At 51.6% G+C, this 21,736-nt stretch overlaps 2 protein-coding genes across 3 annotated transcripts in view; one reads left to right on the top strand and one right to left on the bottom strand.

The window, feature by feature from the left end:
- Positions 1 to 1,550: 1,550 nt before the first annotated feature.
- On the bottom strand, positions 1,551 to 12,630 carry ATP1B4 (ATPase Na+/K+ transporting family member beta 4). The gene is made up of 8 exons (XM_074835231.1): positions 12,564 to 12,630; positions 9,672 to 9,834; positions 6,852 to 6,980; positions 5,917 to 6,021; positions 5,445 to 5,641; positions 4,765 to 4,821; positions 3,939 to 4,034; positions 1,551 to 3,024 (listed from the first exon to the last, which is right to left on the bottom strand). The coding sequence occupies exons 1-8, from the start codon at positions 12,624 to 12,626 to the stop codon at positions 2,863 to 2,865; spliced, it is 972 nt and encodes a 323-aa protein (XP_074691332.1). The 5' UTR covers positions 12,627 to 12,630; the 3' UTR covers positions 1,551 to 2,862.
- Positions 12,631 to 15,291: 2,661 nt separating this feature from the next.
- TMEM255A (transmembrane protein 255A) overlaps positions 15,292 to 21,736 on the top strand; it is a 31,998-nt gene continuing 25,553 nt past the window's right edge. For both annotated transcript variants that reach the window (XM_074835222.1, XM_074835221.1), the window contains exons 1-2: positions 15,292 to 15,430; positions 19,796 to 19,938. In XM_074835222.1, coding sequence (XP_074691323.1) covers positions 15,373 to 15,430; positions 19,796 to 19,938 — 201 coding nt within the window. In that variant the 5' untranslated portion in view covers positions 15,292 to 15,372. The remainder of the gene's footprint in view (positions 15,431 to 19,795; positions 19,939 to 21,736) is intronic.

Below are 21,736 nucleotides of genomic sequence, written 5' to 3'. Positions count from 1 at the left end.
GTGTCGTAGGGAAAGCACCTTCTGTCATTCACATGCACAAAGGAGCTGGTCAACACTGATGTTACTAAGTTAACTCACAATAGCTATGTATTCAGGGAAGGGAGATTTCAGAAGAGTTAGTTTTGATGTTTGAGAAATACCTGTATGTTCAATTATTCTTGTTCTCACTGTGACCAAAGATAAGCTTTGCCCGAATCTGACAAAACTGATTTTTGTACCGCAGATGGGCTCTTGAGCCAAGTTGTCCTTTTTTTTTTTTTTTTTTTTAAGGAGTGTAATTTAATGCTGCTGAGTTGGACTGTGTGCTTTGCGTTTGGTTGTCTTGCTCTTTTGTCTTGTACTTTTGCTCTTGCAATACTTGATTTCCCTGCTGCAGTAGTAAATGGTGAATTATTTTGAGAATGGCAATTTTGAAGTAACACCTGCTTGTCAGAGTGTGTTGCTTCTCTGCTGCCAGCAGATGGATTCCATCCATGGTTTCATGCTCAGATTGCAGATCGAAGTATTTTGCATCACTTTTGCTAGGTTATTTTAGTAAAATATGGCAATTTCCTAAATGCACATATATATATTTTATATATACATATAAAGTATTATTTTGGGCTTCAATAGAAGTCAAAATTTGAGCCAGCACTTTAAGGTGGTTGTAGCATGAAGAGTGGTGTATACAATTCTCCAAATCTTGAAATGACTGTACAAATATTCCGAAAGCAGAATACGTGTCTGGAAAATAAAGTTACCTATGGTATTTATAAAGCTTTGTTTTAGTGTAAACAAACACTCATGCAATTTCTGAGAGCTTTTCAAACAGGATTGCCAATGTGACTGGATCTGGATGTTGGTGGGGAAACAGAAACTTTGGCTTCTAAGCTGCTCACATATCTACATCCCAATTAGTTGATCTGTCTTTGATTTGATCAAAGCATGGGTCCAGTGTCTGCTAAAGGACCAGCTGCTTCATAAATCCTTCCACTAGGCAGGTACAGATTAGATACAAAGTTTTGTCCTGTGGCTAGCTGGAGGGCTGTTAATTTCATGACCTGAAGCATAAGGGGTTTGGTTTCCTTTCAGAATCCTACAGAAATATAAATTTAAAAGAACTGTTTGTGTGTTTAACTTATTTCTGATGTCAAAGGAAGAGCCACTACCCCAGCAGCAGCATCTTTGGCAGAAGCCAGTTTGTGTTGATCAGAACATGCCCTTTCAGATGAGTTGTGCACGCAGAATGATCGGGTTGCCCTAGTTCTATCAGTGTCATATGAATAACCACATCCGAACAGAATTAGTTCCCAAACTACCTCTGCTTTAGGTTTTTAACCATTTTTAATAAGTAGTTTTTGCCCGATGGTTGTTTGTGATACTTAGTGTATGGTGGGTCTTACTGTACTGGGCTTCTGAACTCTTTGGCCCTAGAAGGTTAATCAAGTGCTCAAAATTCAAGGATCATGTTACATGCTGCTTTGACATTCAGTCCCTAACTGTCCAGCACAGGGAGCCAAAGTCCCAGACTGCATCTCTTACACCAGTGTTTTAAGAATGGTACCATAGAGTTAATTCTACTGTAGTAGCTTTATTCTTAATACAAAAAATGACTTCTTAGACTTATATAGATCAGGAAATGATGGCAGATGAAGTGCCTGGACTAGGATGTAGGACAAACATACCACAATGCTCTTGTTCAGTCAGTAATTTTAGTAAGTGTGCTTTCCAACTAGTACATTATCCTAAGGTGTCCTGTCCTGCTGTGTTCTCAGAGCTCATAACATGCAGAGTGTAGTTCATCTCTGTCAGATACGAAGGCTCTATGCTGACGGGCTGGGAAGGGTCAGGCTGTCCACCCAGCAGAGGTTGCTCAGGTTAGCAGCACCTTGCTCTGATGAGGGCGAGTGTGCTTCGTAGGTCTTTGAGGATGATAAATTGATGATTAATACCAGCATTGGCCCCTTACGATGAAACGACTAAGCCTTTCCTGCAGCGTTATAGCTGTGACCTCTCCGGAACAGGGAAGAACAGGCCGCAATATTTGGTGGGGTCTAACATATTTCACTGGCACTTCTGTGCCTGAACAGGGGAAGGAGGAGCCGTTGACCTGCAAACCATGACAGGGCGAGAAGAGCTCCTTTCACTTGTCCCTGCTTAATAGACTTGATGAGAATTCCTGGGGCAGAGAGAAGTACTGGAGTGAGGAGGAGGAGGAGGGAGAAATGCATTAATCTTCCCACTTCAGAAAGGAACAGTCAGAAAGGTTCAAGGGCAAATGATTTTCTACACGGCCTTTGCTCCAGCACCTTGGGTGTGCTGAACAATGCTGTGTAAAATGCTACAGTCAAGATGCTCCTGGAGCTGAAGATCCTAGGAGGCATTTTGAGTTCTGACATTTTCACTTTTTAACTGTGTCATTGCAGGTATAATCCAGAATTTTTGCTGTTTATTATTTTAACAAGAACAGTGCTAATAAACTACCCTCTTGTTAGCTTTTGCCTGAGAAATGCACATAAAACTGTGGTAAAGATTAAAATTTAAAGCCAGGAAAAATGCATTCCACAGGGGTCACTCGTAAAAGACCTTATGAAAATAGTGTTCAGATACCAGAGATTTTTATAAATCAAAACTGAAATGCTTTTGCAGGTTCTCTGCCCAGGAGATAACTTTTAATTTTTACTAATAATGATTTACATCAGATGATGAAAAATGTGGTTCCACGCTCCATTGCATCTCATTTGTTTCCTAACTATGAACAAAAATAAATTAACAAAAATCTCCATGTGCCTGTTTTTCCTAGCAGAAGAAATGCTGGCTTTATGCTTTAAAAAGGAAAAAGCCTCTGATTGACTTAAACTAAGTGCCCAGTGTTTGTAGTGGCTACTTTCCAATGTTGAGTGTGAAGATAATTCGGCCCAGGAAGCGGTCACTGTTAACATTGTTGATAATACCTTTCCCGTTCAGACTGCACTGAATAGGGACCACATAATTCTTCTTCACGTCTGTAAAGTGCATGGCCACCAGTGGGGATGTATAGTTGACCTGAAAAGAAGGGAGATTCAAGTGTAATTTTTAAGGGAGCGGAAAAGCAGGCAGCGCTTTCATGTTCAGTAAAAATCATTAGTAATTGGTTCACGGTTCCCAGGCATCTGAGTGCATTTGCCTGATGTCCATCATGGTTCCTGGGGATGCTGAAGCTGTGCCTGTGCCTCAGAGGGACAGGATCATGTCAGAGTTTTGCTCTGTACCATATCTCTTGGTTTGATTAGCCAGGACAAGCAACACTGCATAATGGGACTCTCAAATACTTTCTGCTGTTCTAAAACCTGACCTATAGCTTGTAATAAGAAATCTATGGTGTCCCTCGGATCTGTGTGCTCAGAGGACGTGCAGACGTGGTGTCTGGGGCGATTACTCATCCTTGGCCAGCAGCAGCATGACAATAGGAGTCTGGTGCCTACCTCATCTTCCCTTTCAGCTTTTGTTGTGAAGGTGCATTACCTCCTAACAGACCAAAGCAGTGCTGGCCAGCATGCTCAGAAAGAGCCACCAATGTAGGGCTGCTCTGTTTTGAGGCACCCAGCCTGAAGTGGCTTTGTCATAGCTTTGACAGAAGCCCCATCCTTTTCCTCTTGTGCCACCTAACCCCTGACTTCCCTAACACCCTGGGAAAATGCTGGCGTTAAGACCTTTTCCTGGGAGTTAGCAAAGCCACTCTTAGTCTCCAGATGATAAATGTAATCATTCCCATTGCTGGCAAAGGGGAACCGGAGTCCCCAAGGATTTCCCACAGTTTGTCAGAGACAGAAATAGAGTGCTGTAATCCCAGTGCCCATGGCCTCTCTCCTGCCTGCATCTGCCCAAAATAGCCAGAAAGCACATCTGTACTCTGTGCAGCAGCTCCTGCCTTCTCCTTCCCAAGGGGACGTAACAAAGATGCCAGAGTCCTTACTTACGTGTGTGAACTTGCCGTAGTAGGGATAATACATGAGGTCAAATGTCCCATTTCCAGGGTAGAAGTCCACTGATCTGAGATTGCTCTCATTGCCTTTCTGTGATTGCAAAAAGAGTAAAGGTATACACATAGCACATGGGACAGAAAATACAGCTCCCTTCAGGGGAAGGTGAAGGACCTTTAATACAGACATCTCTTGCAAATCCATGTCAGGGCTCGGCTGTGCCTGCCTGCCTGCCTGCCTGCACGCAGTGTGTTTGCTGGGAGAGCCAGCTGCTGCTGCACTGAGCCAGAAAATAACACTGCTATGAAGGCACAGGCAAGGGTTGCAGGACTTGCTGCTTGTCAATCCCTCCCTGTGGTTGCCAACTGCTTTATTGCTTTCTAAGGGTATGATCCAGCTGCTGCCCGGGCAGTGGGAGCCCTTCCTTCACCCCATTGCTTTTGGCTTGCAGGGTGCTCCCCAGGACCAAGTGTCCTGCAGAGCACGTGGGGATGGATGTGAGCAGCCCCTGCCTCTTCCCCTGCAGCTGCAGGCTCTAGCTGGCACCCCCACACCCAGCCCTGCCCGCAGGGGCTGAGCAGAGCACTGCTGCTGAGGCTGGCAGGAGCCGGCAGCGCTTGGAGGATGAGGGGCAGGGTGGGAAGCAGGAGACTGGTGGCCTCTGTCCTCAGCAGACTGGTCCCCACTTGCACCCAGAGGCATCAGCAGCGCTGGGTCTGTGAGTGTTTGGGGCTAAAACAAAGACAGATATCGGTGGGGTCCATCAGAGGGAGAGACTTGGCCTTCTACACACCACACTGCCGAGCACGAACAAAAGCAGTACCTGCACTTTGCAGTCTACGCTCACGGGGACCCCAGCACCAGGGCGATAGCCTATGATCTGCAAAAACAAAAGACATCCATGCTTGTATGAAATGCAGTGCCAAGCACATGCTGCCTCCCTTCTCAAGGGCTTAAGCTCCTCTACACGCCAGTCATGTTGCTCAGGACAGGAGTTTTGTGCCCCTAGAAGCAGGGTCTGCCACCACGTGCAGTGCAACTTGCCCAGGCCTGAGAGCAGAGACAGACCAGAGCGTCTAGAAAGCCCAGACTCCGTGGAGTAACACAGCCACTTCCCCACACATCCCCCCCAACATTTATTTTTGCAGCAGCATGCACTGAGCCACCATGCTATTAGAAGATTTCAGATAAACTTGATTCTATGAAAATTCCCATTATAAAGAGACTGGGGTCTGAGGTGTAGCCCTAAAGCTCAGTTCTGCCCACACAGGGGCCTGGCACAGGACCCTCCAAGCACTCAGGCCTCAGCAGTCAAATCGAGCAAGTTTTGTAGTGTTTCTTTTTTATGTTTTCTAGCGGGTATGAGCCAGCAGGTTTTGGGATTCTAGTTCCCTTTTTCCCTGGGCCTGAGAAGTGGAGGAGTTTCAGTCCCTGCCCTGTATGGTCTTTATGACACTGGGATGCACTGAAGGAAGGAATTAAGATGACTGGCTTTCTCTGTACCCGATTCATCTTCAGCAGGATGCAGGGCTGGCCTTTAGAGTAGCCAAACGTTGGGTCCTCAATGCCAGAGCAGTTCTGCAGTAGTGAGCGCTTGAACTGGCAGGCCTTCTTCTCCTCGCTTTCATTGCCCCCTTGGATGAAGTACTGTCCTGAGACACACTCAATATTCTTCTCCTCTTGAACTTTGTCATCATAAGCTGGTGGGGACCAAGAGACTTGTTAACGTTTCTTGAGACCTGCACAGACCGACACTCTCAGAGTACATCCACGTGTCAAGGGAGTTAGAAAGTCCCACTAGAAAGGCAAGGCTCCCTCCCACAGAAGTTTCCATGACCACCTTATGAGCCTTCCTTTCTAGATGGGGATCGTGAGATGCCAAGACCTGATCTGCACCCCAGGAGGAGACCCCTGCACCGTGTGCATGGATGCAAACAACTTGCCAACATGACTTCTGGGGTGCCGAGGAGCTTACCTGCTAGGAAGTGGTGCATGCTGTCCACGTAGGGTTGCCACGTGCTGGGCTGAGAGACGTTGAAGGCAATGGTGAACCCATTCAAGTACGGTCTGATCATTACTCCTGGAGAAGGAAATGGACCCTGTTAGAGCAGACATGGGTGGACTGGCCACAGGCTTGGGACGTGTGTTGCAGGAGCTGCTTGCACTGCGACTGGGCTTGGGGCTGGGCACAGGCACAAGAGCCTTAGCACCAGCTCACAAATAAACTCTTTCCTCAACCCGCTGATTTCTCACCTCCATTTCACACCCAGAGAACACCATGCACATCAAAATATCCCAGGAAACATGGGAGACCTGGAGGGTCTCAGCAACACTGCAGGGAAGAGACGGGCTTGGGGCTGCACATGGAAGCTGAGCAGTTCCCCATGCTCCCAGCCGTGCAGGCAGCTCTGGCAGGGAACAGGGTGAGGTGGTGTTGTGTTCCCCACCAACATGAAAATACAGGGAAAATGCTGCTTCTCTCATAGGGAAAGGAGTTTTTGAATGTTTTCTTGCATAAAAGCTACTTTTAATTTATATTTTATTTTGAAGATACAGAGTATAAAGGAGCAGCAACTGAAATGAATGGGCATCACCTATGAAATGCCTAAACTTACTCATTTACCTTGAGAATAATTAGCCTAATATTTAGCATAACTAGTATAACAATTAGTATAATTAGCATGAATGCTTCAAGTGGGGCTATTTAAGATGCCTGATCCTCTGCAAAGAACCTGCAGCCCTGTCAGTGCCCCGAGGTAAGTTCTAACACCTTGTGTTATGGAGGGCTGGTTGAGCTACAGCTCCAGCAGGGCTTCACCCCGGGTCCCTGCCAAGCGGTTTCGGTAGCCCTTTGCTGGGCAAGTGAGTGCCAGCAGAGGTGCCCAAGGCCAGGCTGGCTGGGGTACGTACCTGGTGGGGACACACGGTCCCGGTACCTAGGTGTGTAGGGGCTCAGCGTGAGCAGCATCACGTACAAGCAAAAGGCAAACATTCCTGCCAGGCACGAGTAGAAAATGAAGTAAAACAGGAAGATCAAGCCTGCAAAAGAGAGAGGGCGTGTTGCTGTCATCGCAACCAGAGCATGGTTTCCTCCGCAGCTCTGAGTCCGTCATGGAGGTGGGAGCTCGCAGCCCCACTCTGCACACAGACCCTGACATTTTTGGGTGCAGGACTCTCAGCCAGACACCCTCCCTGCCCAGCCCCAGGGCCAGGCAGCTGCTGTTTGGCTCTGTACCCATTTTGCTGCATGGCCCTTCCCAGACCTGGGTCAGGACCAGATCCACGTGTCCACCTGCCTCCTCTCTCTCCAACAGACAGACCTGACCTTGGCTCTTGCCCTTCCCACCCCCTCTAGGCATGGTAACACGCAAGGGCACCCAGTAGCTTCAGCACATACGAATTCCCGCTGGGGGCTGTGGGGTGATGCTCTTGCCCTGACTCCTGTTACCTGCGTGGCAGGGACCCCAGTGCTGGGACTGAAGCGAGCGGCATCGCTGGGGGCTGCGGCACCGCTGGCTGTTTCATAGCCCTGACGTCCAGGGAATGGGTTTGTTTTTCCTCTGGACCAGGCTGATGGCTGAGGATGTCTCAAGAGGCCACGGCCTATGAATAAAACCCAGCAACTCAGAAAGCAAAGTGAAGCCCTAACCCAAACATTTCCCAGGAGAAACGTGCCGGCAGCTCGGAGGGAGCCCTGGGAACGCAGATGTGCGCTCCTGCCGTGCTTCTGTCGGGGCCATGGTGCTGGGAACCACTGTGGGTCCCTGTCCTGCTGCGGGATGAGCTGGGGTGGATGGGACCATCACTGCTGCTGGCGGCACAGCAGGGACAATGTCCAGTCCTGTCACAATGCTGCTGGGACAGTGCCTCTGCACCAGCCTGGCGGGGCTGGAGCTGCTGCTGGGGTGCTGAGCCAATGTTTGTTGGGACACGGTGCTGCTACCATTCCTGTTCTTATGTTTCCTGCAACACAGCAGGAAACGTTGTCACCGGCAGAGCCGGGGGTGCAGCTTTTCCCAAGGGCTGGGGCCTCCAGCGCTGACCCTGTGGCCAGCTGACTCCCTGTATTTTGGCAGCGTGAGTCCCCTGAGCCCCCTGTCCCTGGGGACTGCCTTCAGGGCCAGCACGGAGGAGCAGCCCCAGGCTGGACAAACTCCCTCCTCCTCACCTGTGAGATGAGAGCGGGAAAGTTCAGCTCCATTCACCTCTAAATGCTCTAATTTTAGAAAAAATATTAATTTTCACAGTAGCTTCGCTGCCTCTCTCCTGTCCCCCTGTAGGGACATGTGAGCACACACGTGTGCAGCCGAGGGTGTGTGTGTCCACAGGGCAGCGGGGCTGTATAGCACACCACGATGCTCCCAGGGCACAGGAGAACACTGCACCCTCCCCGAGGCTGTATATAAACAACTTCCAGCAGTAGCCACGCAGGGCCATCCACACCAGCCTGAGCAAGTCCTCTCACAGGGCTTTTCTCAGCACCTAGCAGAGCCTCCAGAACCCCAAACCCACGTCGCTAAGGACTGTCACCCCCATACTGCTCCCACACTCCAGTCTGTACCTTCCCATCCAGCAAAAGAGCAGCAAGCCCGGGCTGCTTCCATGGCTGGCAAAGGGCACGGGGGGCAAATGCAGATTTCAAGGCTTGCCCCGGACTCGTGCTTGAGGGTTTTCAGACTCCTCCAGTGCTCATGGGCGGTTTGCTTTGTTTCTTCTGCCTGTCCCCACAGGCTTTGCAGGAGACCCAGAGCACTTGGTGGGGGCACAGGCAGGCTGTGGAGCTTGCGAGCATGTTGCCAGTGCCAGCTGCCAAGGACTGCAAACACTGAGCAGCAGCCACCGAGAATTTGTGGGCTTACACCAGTGAGGATGTGCACATGATACTGGTCTAAGGTTGGGGATTTTCACTCCACTGTGGTGTCTGTGTGCTGTCAGGAGAACAGAGCTGCAAAGGTCCACGGCATCATGTGTGCTGTGGCACCTTGGTCTTGGACTGAGCCTGAAGCAGTGCCTGCCCCGCAGCCACAGGCTGCACTTAACCACCCGGGGCATGTCCAGGCTCTGCAATAATTTTTGAAGGCCATGTGGATACAGATAAAATAGACAGGGTGCTCAAAACCCTCACTGGCACATCCCAGCCCACTGGCCCACTGTGGTAGCACACACAGGCTCTGCTGTGGGCACCATGTCATGCCCTGGGAAGCTGCGGGGTGACAGCGATGACCAGCCCTTCCCACCCCAGAGCCAGAGCGCACAAGCAAAGTGGGCTGCTTGGCCCCGCAGTGTGCACCCTCCCCAAAATGCCTGCCCCACAACACGGGCACTCTTCCCCCACCAACACTGACGACCCCAAAGCCATCTCCCCATGGGCTCCTGACTTACACCAGCAGGAGCCGGGTCACTGACGACAGCAGAGGTGTGTGTCTGTGGCAGACCGACCTGCAACCCCCATGCTTGCTCGGGCTCGGGCAGTACATGGTCTGGGCAGCCCAAAATCTTTGCTTTCACATTCTCAGTAAACACTAACATCCAGACCAAGGGTAACTTTCCAAAGGTTTTCTGCCTGTCCTCCTCACTAGTCCTTTATTGCGCTGGTTAGAAACACCTACCCTGAAAATGTGGGGTAGGGGTGGTCAGTCCAAGCTATTACAGACATTCACAGGCAAGTGCATCCACCATGAAGCAAAAAAGGCAATGATCCCTGAAAGCAGGACTCAAGCAAGGACCTACCCCAGCTCTTGGCCGTTCTCCCCAGGCATGTTCTCTCCTCCGGGTTCCACAGGAACATCTTCATCTCTCCAGCCAGGTCTGCCCAGGTTTTGCTCCCCATGTCTGCCTTGGTCTCGTCCTCCCCTCTGTCGGGATCCTGGACCTTCTCCTCATGCTTATTTTCCTGGAAAAGTTACAGAACACAACCCCCACACACAAGCTGAACATCTCATTGGCCAAAAATAAATGCAAAAGCACTTAATAGCTGGAAATGTTTCAAATTTCCATTTTCCCATCATCACTCTTGAGTTAAAGAGAGGCAGTTTTGGCTGTTCTGACTTGAGATCGCTTAGATCCCAGCATCCATTTTTCCATGACATGTACGACACTGCTGTCACAGTGGGTACTGTCTCTTTGTCCTGGCATTTACAGAAACTCATCTTTTACCACCTGCATGAACATGACCAAAGAAAACCTGTGAGCTGCAAGGGTTGGAGTTGTTCCCACGCTTCTTCAATGTCTCTGAGCTCAAGTGCACGTTTTCTGTGCTACCACAGATGACAGCAGGCAACATTATTTAAGAGTCATGCGGTTTGTTTTTCTTGGCATGTGAGCAAGTGTTTAGTCTTTGGAGAAATCCCTGTGTTGTTATTTTTTAATTACACTAAGTTCCAGGGAAAAGCATCTCTCCAGGTGGGGAGAGTTTGCTTTTTGCCTCGGCGGTGAAAACTCATTTTGTCTGGAGCTCGGGAACACAAATCTCTCTGTACCTGCACCTGGCCAAGAGCTGCTTGAGACAAGCCACAGCAGCCACCCCTAACGCCCCTTGAACCTGGGCAGGCTCTACATCTCCAAAAGCAGACAACAAGGTGGGAGAGGGTGCAGACCTTGCTTTGAGCTTGGGGCAGGGCTGAGCCAGGTGCCGCTGGGAGAAGGGGTGATGCTGAGATCTGGATGGGTTCATCGCCTCCCCACACTTTAACGTAAACGCTGCTGCAGGACTCAGCCACTCCCAGCTGTGTCAGGGCCGTGCACACGGGCCCCGGCCACGTTTCCCTGAGGCCACCATGCCCGCTGCAAGCACGGCATCACCGGCATGATCGCCCCGTGTCTGTGCTGAGGGCCACGGAAACCCACTGGCCACGGGCACCTGTTGGAGCCAGGGCCAACAAGCGAGAGATATTTACACCCCACGGGTTGTCCTGGAGGAGCCAGGAAGCAACCGCCAGCTTGGCAGAAAGTCTGGCTTGAAAACACCCTCCAATCAGGGGGGGGGATTAAACTCTGCTCAGACACAGAAATACTGCAAAACCGTGAGAAGGGGGAAGAGTACCAACCCCAAAGCGCAAATTCATGCCTTGGAGAGCCTGGGCAAGACCCAGGGGGGCTCTAAACCATCACCATCGCACTGATTGCCCTGATTGGACCCAGTTAAAGCCCCAGTGGGGCTCTTCTGGGAGCACGCCTGCGTCAGAGCACTGCTGCCGGCAAAATGCCCGCGGCCGCCCGCATAGCAAAGGCAATGCTTGGCCCAGGTCCCAGACCCTGGCTGAAGCCCTTCCTGAGCCAGCTCCTGCATGGCCACAGCCCTGTACCATGCAGGGCTGATGGAACCAGAGGATTTTGGAGTGGGAAAGCAGCAACCCCGGCTTGAGTCATCGACAGGGACATGAAAGAGGAGGTGTGGGGACTGCCGACTGCCAGGACACCCACACAGGAGCAAGTGATGGAAGAAGAGGAGGAGTTCTCCTTCCTCCTATTCTCCTCCCCATTAAATAAAAGACCTACCAGCAGCTGTTCTGGAAACATTTTCTCAGACTGCCAGAGCAGCAGGGACTGCTTGCAGGGACTCTGTACCGATGCTTAGCGAAAAGCCCCTTGGATTTCACACCAGCTGCAGCTGGGAGGCAGTGAGGACAGTGCATGGGCTGTATGCTGTATGCTGTATGCAGAGCCCTCACCTAGAAGCTGCTACTGATGCTTAGAGATGTGGGGAGACATGGGGACAGTCCCCCATGGGCGCTCACCCGGGGAACCCCACAGCTCTGCCCTGCAGAAGGCTTTTGCAAGGAGGGAAAAGTTTCCAGCTCTCCTGGCTCCATGCTGCTTATCCAGCGCTCGATGAAGGGTCCTGTTCCGCCGGCTGGGAGAGGCCATGGGGGCTCCGTGGCAGGATAGGAAGGCTAAGGGGGGCCCAGGTTCTCCCCATGGGCAGGGAAGTCTCTGTGGGGCAGCCAGACAGGACAGGATTACCTCACTGCCAGGTCCCTGGCAGAGGTCCTTGAGCTGGGGAGCTAGGTTAGGTCTGGAATGCAACCCATCACAGGTGTTTTATCTTTGCAGCCCAGGACTAGAGATGGTCTTGGAGCAGCCCTTTGCACCTGGACAAGGGGCAGGAGGAGCAGCAGGAGCCGGGGTAGGAGTGTACTAGGGCAGGGAGGGGACACAGCCACAGCGAGACCTGTTGGGACACTGGATGGCCCCAGGCTGCTGCCTGCCATGGCAGCTGGGGTGACGCCAGGCGTCAAAGCAAAGCTGGGGTTCATCCCTCGTGGGATCACACTGTGCTGACGGTTGTGGGTGCCCTGAGGGAGGTTAGGGACTTTCCCCCATCCTCACCCCAGACCAGGTCAGCTCTCAACAGTGGGTCCTCCTGCTGAAAGCCGGGTGTGCAGAGGATGGCCCATGCCCAGGTGTCCCCATCCCTCCTAGCCCCCCTCACTGCCCAGGACCACCAACCAGACCCCCTGCTGTCCCCTCCCCTCCCCATGCAAAGTGTTTACACTTTGCCTAAGGGATGAAGTAGCATTTCCTAAAGCAAAGTAGCTATATTTATCAGCCACAAAGCAGTTCCTTGGCAGCAGCCCCCGCCTCGCCTCTCGGAGGGTGGCCAGCAGCCCCCAAAAGACTCACCGCCTTCCAGTGGGAGCTCCTGTGCTGGTCTTCCATGCCCGCGGCGCTGGCGTTCCCCTCCATCCCTGGGTGGGAAGTGCAGAGAAACGTGAGCGTTAGCACCACAGGAGCCTGGGGCTGAGCCCAGCACCACCAGCCCCATCAGAGGTGCCACGTTGTCCTGGCTCTCAAGGACCCACAGGCACAGCTCCCTCCCCAACACAGCTCCCCAGCCCTGCAGCACCCCCCAAAAAGGCTGAGTGAGCACGGCTGCATCAAGACCTTTGCCTGTCTGCAGGGAACCACGCCGCTTCCCCTCCCTACCCTGCAGGACTTCAGCGTTCAGGAGTGGATCAAAAAATAACTTGCTTTCCTAAGAGGGGTGAGCTCAACGCAACAGGATCCCATCCCAAGCCCCCTGGCATCTGGTGCCCTTTGCAGCACCCTCGCAGCATCCTGCCCTGCGCCCAAGTTCCCATCAGTGCCAGCCAGGACCCTACATGGGGAAGCCGGGCTCTCTGCCCCAGGGAGATCGTGTAACTGTTAATAAACATTAGCAAATTGCTAGGGCTTTTGGTGGCTGCATGTGTCTGTCAATATGTGCTTGTCAGTCACGGCAGGGCCGCTGTTAATGCTTGCAAAATCTCTTTTGCAGTGAAGGGGTAGTGCGAGGGGCAGATCTATATTTATTCCTTCGAACTGAGACAGCAGCTAGGAGCACTCAGCGTCAGCTTCCCCATCCCAGCTGTAAGAGCCGGCCACCGCCACGGGGGCAAAATCCAGAGGGACATTTTGCTGTAACACCCTGCAGACTGGGGCCGGGGACTATCAGATTTTCCCCCACCAGTGAATTACAGGCACAAGATGGTGCACTAGGGGCACAGGGGGTGTGTGCTGGAGTCCCGCTGCTGCGAGGGGCTGGTGTGGTGGGAGTGCTGGGGGGCAGCGGGGGGACAGGGCACTGGTATCGGGCCAGACTCACCAAAACCCTGCACGTGCAGCAGTGCCTGGAACGGCTCCAGCAGTGTGATGGCAGCGTGCAAGGGCTGCCTGTCCCTGGCTGTGCCCCATGCAGCTCTGGAGGAACAGTGGGGCTTGTTTTACACCGTCTGTCCCAGCAGGAGCTCAGCACCATCCACCAGCTCATTCTCTTGACACATTTCCAACGGGGCCAGCAACCTGAGAGAGCCAGGCCCTGTTCAATGGTGAGGAAAGGCTGTCTTGCCCCAGGCATGGGGGCATTGGTCCGGGCTCCCACAGGGCTGCACTGCACCATGCAAGCAGGCAAAACACCATTTCTCCCTTCCCTCTCCTGAGCATGGCTGAAAGCCGCTCACCGGCTGTGCTAATAAATGGGCACAGCGGGAAGGAAAGAGGTCTGGCAGCTGCCTCAGTCTGTGCCGAGTTGGCCAGGGCTGCTGCATGCCTGCTGTCGGGTATGCAGGCAGGGCTGGCTCGGTCCCGGTGCCTGCCTGCAGCCAGGCCCGTTGGCAAGAGGGCATGCGGGCAGCCGTGCTCACAGCGGACTCTCCCTGGCCAGGCTGGAGCCTCAGGGCCAGAGAGTTGCCTGTCCAAAGCTCATGAGCTGGGATGAGACACAGGGATTTAACGCGGCCTGGGTAATGGGGGGGGGCACCAGCATCTTCCCAAGGGCACATGCGCCCCAGTCACAGCAGTTGTGCTGCCAGACAGCCCGGCCCTGGCACAAGCAGAGGAGGCAGCCAAGACCCATCCCCTCCATCACTGGGATGGAGTGGGGGCAACTGAGCCAGCCCCACTGCCTGGTGAGGCACAGACAGTGAGCACAGGGCTCCTCTAGTTCATCCGAGGTAAATAACCGCTGTTTTCTCTGGAGGTGATGCATTCTTTGCCATTAATTGATCTGGGCATTTGTAACTTGCCTCTTGCACCGCTGTCAGTGTACGCTTTCTCTTTTCTCCTGGGAGAAGCTGGTAATTAGGCTCTTATCCAATAAAAGTGTGGGGTTTTTTGAAGCAGAGATAGGATTAGTTTCTTTTAACTTGATGAAATATGCTTTGGCTTGAAATAATTACATGATTTGCACTTAGCACTTCTCAGCCCAGGGCATTAAAGTGATTTACAAGCAATTATGAAGCCTGCTGGGAAGATGCTTTTATCCCCATTTTACAGACACAGTATGGAAAACAGAGGTGGAGGGCCTGTCCCCGTTCCTTGGCCAGAGATGCGGGGAGCCTGCGGGGTCTCCTGGGAGCGCTGCCTCCGTGGGACGGGGCACAGGCAGCAGCAGGCACGGCCACCGGAGCAGCGATCTCAGAGCACCGACAAGTACAAAACCGGGCCAGTGGCCTCAGCGGGGCGGTTGCCACCAGCACCACTCTGGGGCTCAGCGCTGCAGGGAGGAAGGAGATGGGGAGGACGGGGGGGACAGAGGGGTGCCAGGGAGATGCGGGGTGAAGGGCAGCACGGCCTGGAGCTGCGGGGGTGCCCAGGGGAAGGATGGGGAGAGCGCAGAGGAGACCCTACCCCAGGGAGGCGCCGAGCCCCTGCGGCCGGGCTGCTGGCGACCGCGGGGGGCTCCAAGGCCGGGACCCCCCCGGAGATGCCCCCCTAGGGCACAGGCACACTGCGCTGCTGCCCGCGGACGGGGTGAGCAGCACCCCCGGCTCGGGGCCGGGCCCTCCCCGCCGAGAGCCGGGGCCGCGGCGCCGGGCGGGGGCAGGGGCGGGGCGGCCCCGCCGCTCCCTCCCCAGCGCGCAGGCGCGGCGGGGCCGCTGCCGGGGCTCTGTCCGCCGCCGTGGCCCGGCGGGCTGCGGCGGGGAGCGCCGGTGGCGGCGGCGGCAGCAGCAGCATGCGGCAGTCCCTGACTCAGCAGCGCCCGGGCGGCGTTGCGCTGCCCGACTCCGTGGGTGAGTGTCGCGGCGGGGGGGGGGCCCCGCCGGGCCGGGAGGATGCGCCGCGCTGCGCGGGGGCCGGGGGCGCGCGGCCATTTTGGGCGGTGGGTCCTCGGGGGCGCCGCCGCCCCAGCCGGACCGTCCCCCTCCCTCCCCACCACCCGCCCCGCCGGGGCGCCCGCCGCCTCCCCCGGCCCCGCTCCCCTGCGCGCCCCGCCGCCGTTCAGGCGCGGTTTCAGCCGCAGAGGGACGGTCCGTCTCCCCCCGCCCCGGTGCGGGGCCGCGGCAGAGCCCCCCCCCGCCCCCCCGCCGTGGGGCGGTTCGCTGCCCGGGCGGAGGCAGCCCCCGGGTCGCGCAGCATGCTCGGGCGCGGGGAGGGGGTGCGCGCCCGCGGCCCTGGCCGCGCTCCCCATCTCCCCGGGGAGGGCAGAGGGTCCCTCGCGCCGCTCCGCGCCCGCTGATCGTGGCCGCTTGCCCACCCGAGCAGGGGATGAGCCACCCGGCCAGAGGCCAGCGGAGTCCACTCCCCTGCGCCTGCCAGCAGGGCCCCGAATTCGAGTGCGGTGCGGGTCACGGCTCGCTCAGTAACGGTTTTTTAGCCGAGAAGTGGAACAAAAGGAGGAGGGCTGGGATGAAGAGCGGCTCGGTGCGCTTTGCCCCCCCCGTTCCCCTAGGGTAAAAGTTAAAGCTTGGACTACTTTGCGCTTATTCTTTGTTTGTGGCTTTTCCCCCCCCAAAGAACAAGATGGAGAAGTCGTTGCGGTTTCTGTGCCATCTTGTCTATTTTCTTCTGATAATCAGAAAAATCTTAAGTAAATCAGGAGCTGTACAAAGATAGGTATTATTGCAAACTTTTAAAGTAATCTGGAAAAACCTGCTACATCCTTGGTTTTAGAGTGTGCTTATACATGGCAGCTATAAGAGGAGGATGTTTCCAGGGCTTAAAATAAAAATGGTCTTTCTGAAGCCTGTCCACATTCTGAGTGCCATTTTAGCAAAAGAAATAGCCAGACTATAGATAGCACTAGTTTCTTTACACCTTCCTCACAGAGTTAAACACGGTGTTTCAAACCACCACAACACTGCAAGTTTGGAAGTGTCTAATGTGGATAAATCACAGAGAAAAGGCTATCACTGTTTCTTAAATGCAGAGATAGCAAAGCTGTCGTAGCTCCGCTTCTGTGTGTGAAGCTGTACCAAGCTCGGCAGTGAAGAGAAAAATGATGTAGTGGGGAATACTTTAGTCAAAAATTAATGTGGAGACGATTTTGCCAGGGCAGCCCTTTAGCAGCTATCAGTGGAGATACTGTGTATGAGCCCATGTATGCTGAAGCAGCGACAAGCATCTTTACAGAAGTACAAAATCACTTTCTCAATATACACGTAACAAAATGTGTTTTCAGAGAAAGGAAAAATGGAATTAGTGCCCCAGTACATGACTGAAGTGGAGGTAATCACATTATCTCTTCAATTTCACATCTCTCTCTAATATCAAGTTAAAAGGATTATGGTTGGTTTTGTCAGGACTTGGAATAAAAGCATTTTGGTGTTTGGTTGGTTGGTTTTTAATCTTATGAGGAATATTGAAAGCTTTCGTAAGTTTTCCAGTTGGAAACCTTTTGTTACGCTTCTGTGTTGGGTGTTGGTGTGTGCCTGTTGTGAGCTGGGAAACAATGTAGAAATGCAAGAGTGGAAAACATGGTGGTTCTGAAACAAGTCCAGAATCCATAAACACTGTTTCAAGCCGCTGCTTTTAGAGTGTTTTCCTGCAGAAATGCTGTTACAAAATACTCTGGTTTTGAGGAAAAGAGCACATTTTGCAGGTTTTTTCATTGTAACTTTTGGAAGCATCTCTGGTGGAACTGCAGGAATATCCTTTGCGTGTGTAAATGCTGTGCTCACGTACCCACAACGCTCACTCAGGTGTGCTCTGCAGGGTGGTTTTGCACAGCACACAAACATCTGCACACACACAGCCTAACTGTAAAGAGTTTAAGCTGTGTAAGGAACATATGGCTGGTTTTACTTACCTTCTGCTCACTTGCCAGCCAAACTGTAGCAGTAATCAAATTTTGGTTATCTACCATGTGTGTAAGCAAGACAGGTTCACTCTCTCCTTTCAGAACTAATCTATGTGAGAAGTAGCAATTTTTTCTCCACTTCCCAAAGTTTTGTTCAGCTAAACCTTTGGTCCCAGTACTTTGGAATTTTAAGATGTTTATGTGACACTTGTATTTAAACGATTATATTCAAATTGGAGCATGGCACAAGCTATAGTATTTGGGAGGCAATAGGTACAGAATGACCTGATATCTTAATGAATTTTAAATGTTTTAGAAGTCTTAGATTTTGTATTATTGATTTATTTGGCAGATTTAGCAGAATAAAAAGCTTATCCCCAAATGCAACCTGCAGCAAACAGTTGGGTACCTTTATCTCCATCCTGTAAAAAATAGCATGAAAAACTTAAGGATCACTGATAAAAGATCCAGCCTGGATCTTAGGGTTCTCTAGAAGTTATTTAATTTTATTTTGTTTGGAATTAGTAACTGTCTAGCTGTTCATTCCAGCTAAGGACTAGCTAGCTGTCAGGCTCCTTGCTCTTAGACCCAGTGTTGTCCCAGTGGTGCAGCCACAGTTGTGCTCCAGGACATGAGCAGAAGGTTTGTGGGTGGAGACCTTTCCTTCCAGAGACACTGTTCAGTCAAAAAGGATGTTGCTTTTCTTTATAAACCTGTCTTGCCTTTCATCTCCTTGTGTTGGGTTTTTAAGCCCCAGGTTTAGGACTTGTCTGTGATTTCAAGTTCATCTGGTTGGTGTGAGTGAAATGATCCAGCCCCGTGCCCATGGCAGCCGTGCCAGCCCCGAGCATGGACCAGCACAGGGAGGGAGCGCTCCCACCAGCAGCACGGCTGGTGGGTCACCTTGGAGCAGCGGGGAGCTGCTGTGCTCTTCCCTGGGGAGAGCTGTCCCTGAAGAGGAAAGGAGATAATTTGTACCAGTGTGTGTCCGTATGGCTGCATCGGTATAGCTGTTAGGGTGAAAAGATCTCTCTAGCAGTGCTGCAAATATACACAGACCCTAAAGAAGGACCTCTGGGCATCTGGGGCGTATACCTTCAAGACAGAAAGCTGCTCAGCAAGGCCTGGTGTGCTCTTCTCTCTGGAGAATTTGGACAAGGAGGTTGTGCTTGACTTGGCTGAGTCTTTCCTCCTGGCCTTTCTGCAGGTGTCTTATCTCACCTCATACAGGCTGTCAGGGAGCCCCTGAACACCTCAGATGGGGGTTCCCAACATGGTTTGTATTAGGGAATACACTCAGCAATGGTGAAAGCAGCTCCTTGGTCTTGGGACATGTCCCTGCCCTTCTCTGAAACACTCTGAGAAGTGCTGATAGCATGCACATCACTTGGGAGCCTCTGCGCTGGGAAATACCTTTGCCTGCTCCCAGGGTTCATTGGAGAGCCCCAGGCTGCAGGGATGGGATTCTGGGTGGCCCCAGCAGCCCACAGGGAGCACAACAGGGGACTGTTACAGTCTGTTATCCTACCAGCCACTCTCACAGGTTCTGGGTTATGTCTACATAATGTATGAAATGTAATCAGAAGGACTGTTCCACAAAGTGATGTAAAGATGGCGGAGCACACGCTGAACAAACACACCTAAAGATGTTGCTGAGCGTAACATTGCAGCCAGCTTTCCTCTTGGCTGATGGAATCACTATTTTATATTTATGCTCATTTGGGAGATCTATAAATATACAAAAGAAAAAAAAAACATAATCAGGCAGCTGCAGATGAGTTTTACTAATCCACAAATTCATTATTCAAGCATCTAAAAATACCTAGTCCTTGCTGAAAGTAGAGGATGATACTACAGGAGGAGGAGAAGTGGCTGTTACTGGTGATGTCTCATTTGCATGGAAAATTGTGGATGCCTTATGATATGATTACAGCCAAGATTTTCCCCCTCAAAACAAGTGGCGTACAGTGTGGTTATTTAGCTTGATGTAAGTAGACAGATCAGAAAATATATAAATGCCTAATGGTAATATTTCTCATTAGTTCATTTGCCCCAGGCCAGAGGGGCTGGGAGGCTCCCGTGTATCCAAATAAGCTTTGCCAAGTTACAGTTCTTAAGGCTCTGTTCATCTACGTCAGAGCAATGATAAGTCAATGATAAGAAAATGTGAATTCAGATGCCCTAGTAATGCTTGATAGAGCATGTTAGTGAAGGTGAAAAGCAACAGCCGAACCCAAAAATATTCTCAAGTTAGAAGAAATTTCACCACGATGTGATTGATGGTGGGAGGAGAAGTTTGCGGTACTGTGACTGTCCCCAGATGGAATCAGCAAATTCTGTTGTGTATGTGTGTTTTTAGGGTCGTTCAATAGAAGAAAAAGAAATTCCCTCTACGTAACTGTGACTCTCCTCATTGTGTCAGTATTAATTCTAACGGTGGGCCTAGCTGCTACAACAAGAACCCAAAATGTGACTGTTGGAGGTTATTACCCAGGGGTTATTGTAAGTATAGAACTCCTAGGTAGGTCTAGAAAACTTATTGCCTACAAAGTCCCTTGTAATGCTGCGAATGTTATAAAGGGTGATCTTGTCCTGAATATTATGCTCAGCTACTTCATTGCCATTTGATTTATTTGTTTTATTATTATTTTGCACCTGCTGCTCATTCCCATGCAAAAATCCCATCCAAGTGGCAGCTTCCTCTGAGCTTAGGTAATAACATGCTTTTGAGCTAACAGTGAGACAGATAAATAGGTCTTATGTCAGTCAAAGCAACCTTAGAACTTCTTTGTTTGCATATATCACATTAACCCCGGACAGAAGTAAGGCAGAGAAGGGCCATCAGTGCCAAGAACAGTTGAGAGACCAGGTCTTGAAATACTGTTCATGTGAACTCGTGGTCACAAAGTTCACTTGCAGATTCGGAGTCCCTGAATGAGGAGAAGCACGTTAGCAATAGCTGTGGCAGCTTGCCAGGGGAGCATGCACATCAAAGCAGCTAGTACATCCATTTCTTCTTTTTGTTATCAACAGATGAAAATGGGCAAAGGACAATCTTGTAGCTTCAAATGGCTTAATTTAGAGAAGACCACTGGTGCCCAGCCTTCTTGCCAGTAGATATATAACCTCCTGCAGAAACATAAGGGGCAAGTACATCATGCCCCTCCCAGCATGAGCAGAGGTCTAACAAGCTGGAAAGCAAGTCCTGGTCTGTTCCTATGCGTGTCTGAGACATGCTCAAAAAGAAGCACAAAAAGGACTGAGCTGCAGCCAAATTAGGTGTCTTAGCAGGTTGAGCGTAAGTGCAGCCCCCCAGCTAGAGGCTCCTGGTGTAACAGCTGTGGAGTGCTGTGCCTTTAGGTTTGGAGCCTCCAAGTTGGAGGCTTAAAGCCAGTCCAGATAACTAGGTGGAGACTTGTTCCTGCCTTGTTGCGGTTTGATTTATTTGCCACATATTGCTGGTCTCAGGGAGGTTTATAGTTCTCTGTGGACAAGCTCTTCTGTGACTGAAGAAAGCCCCTTTACAGCCATTAGCATGGAACATTTGGCCTCTTCGGTTTAGGAGTGATTTTCTGGCTTGTCCCAGTAACTCTTGCATTTAGGCCTGATCTTTTTTTTTAAAGAGAAATATAGAAGGAAGGTGTTGAGAAAGGTGATAGGCTGGCTTCAAGCTCTCCGCACTTAGCCTACGCTCTGTCAGCCCGAGTTGAATCTCGTGCTTCAGAGCAGGTCCTGCAGACTGATGCAGATGGCTAGAGCCTGTTGTTCACATCCCCTTGACATCGCCCATGCTATTTGTGCTCCGGGAACGTCAGCATTGCTTACGCTTTTATAAGATTTGGTCTACTCAAGGAATTAATGAATTCCTGGACTCGGGAAGGGCGTTGAGTTACTTTATTCAGAGGCACCCTGACAGTTTGTGTTTGTCACCAAATTCCCCCTTTCAGTTCACTAATCCGCTGTGTGGAAATATGCAATGACCTCACCTCTCTCACTGCACAGAAAAACATTTCAGTGTGCTGCTGGATGCTTCAGCAGGTGCTTAAAATAGCTGATGTTTCGTAACAAGCTGGGATTTCTCCCTTTACTGTGGAAAAAGGGCTTGCTGTGGTGCATGAGTACTCGGTGAGTCGTCCCCAAGCAGGTGGCTTCCACAGCCCCAAAGAAGCAGCTCGTTGCAGGTCTTGTCATCCAGAACTTCACATGAATGCTAGGCCTGCGCACATCTCCGTCGGGGGTTTCTGTGCACCGTTAGTGGTGCACCACTGTTAGTCATACCCTGAGTGCCCTGCATTAGTAA

This window comes from Strix aluco, chromosome 10, assembly GCF_031877795.1.
Source record: "Strix aluco isolate bStrAlu1 chromosome 10, bStrAlu1.hap1, whole genome shotgun sequence".
In the NCBI taxonomy this organism is placed as follows: Eukaryota; Metazoa; Chordata; class Aves; order Strigiformes; family Strigidae; genus Strix; species Strix aluco.
The sequence above is the reverse complement of the archived record's forward strand: the minus strand, read 5'-3'. Positions and strand labels throughout refer to the sequence as shown.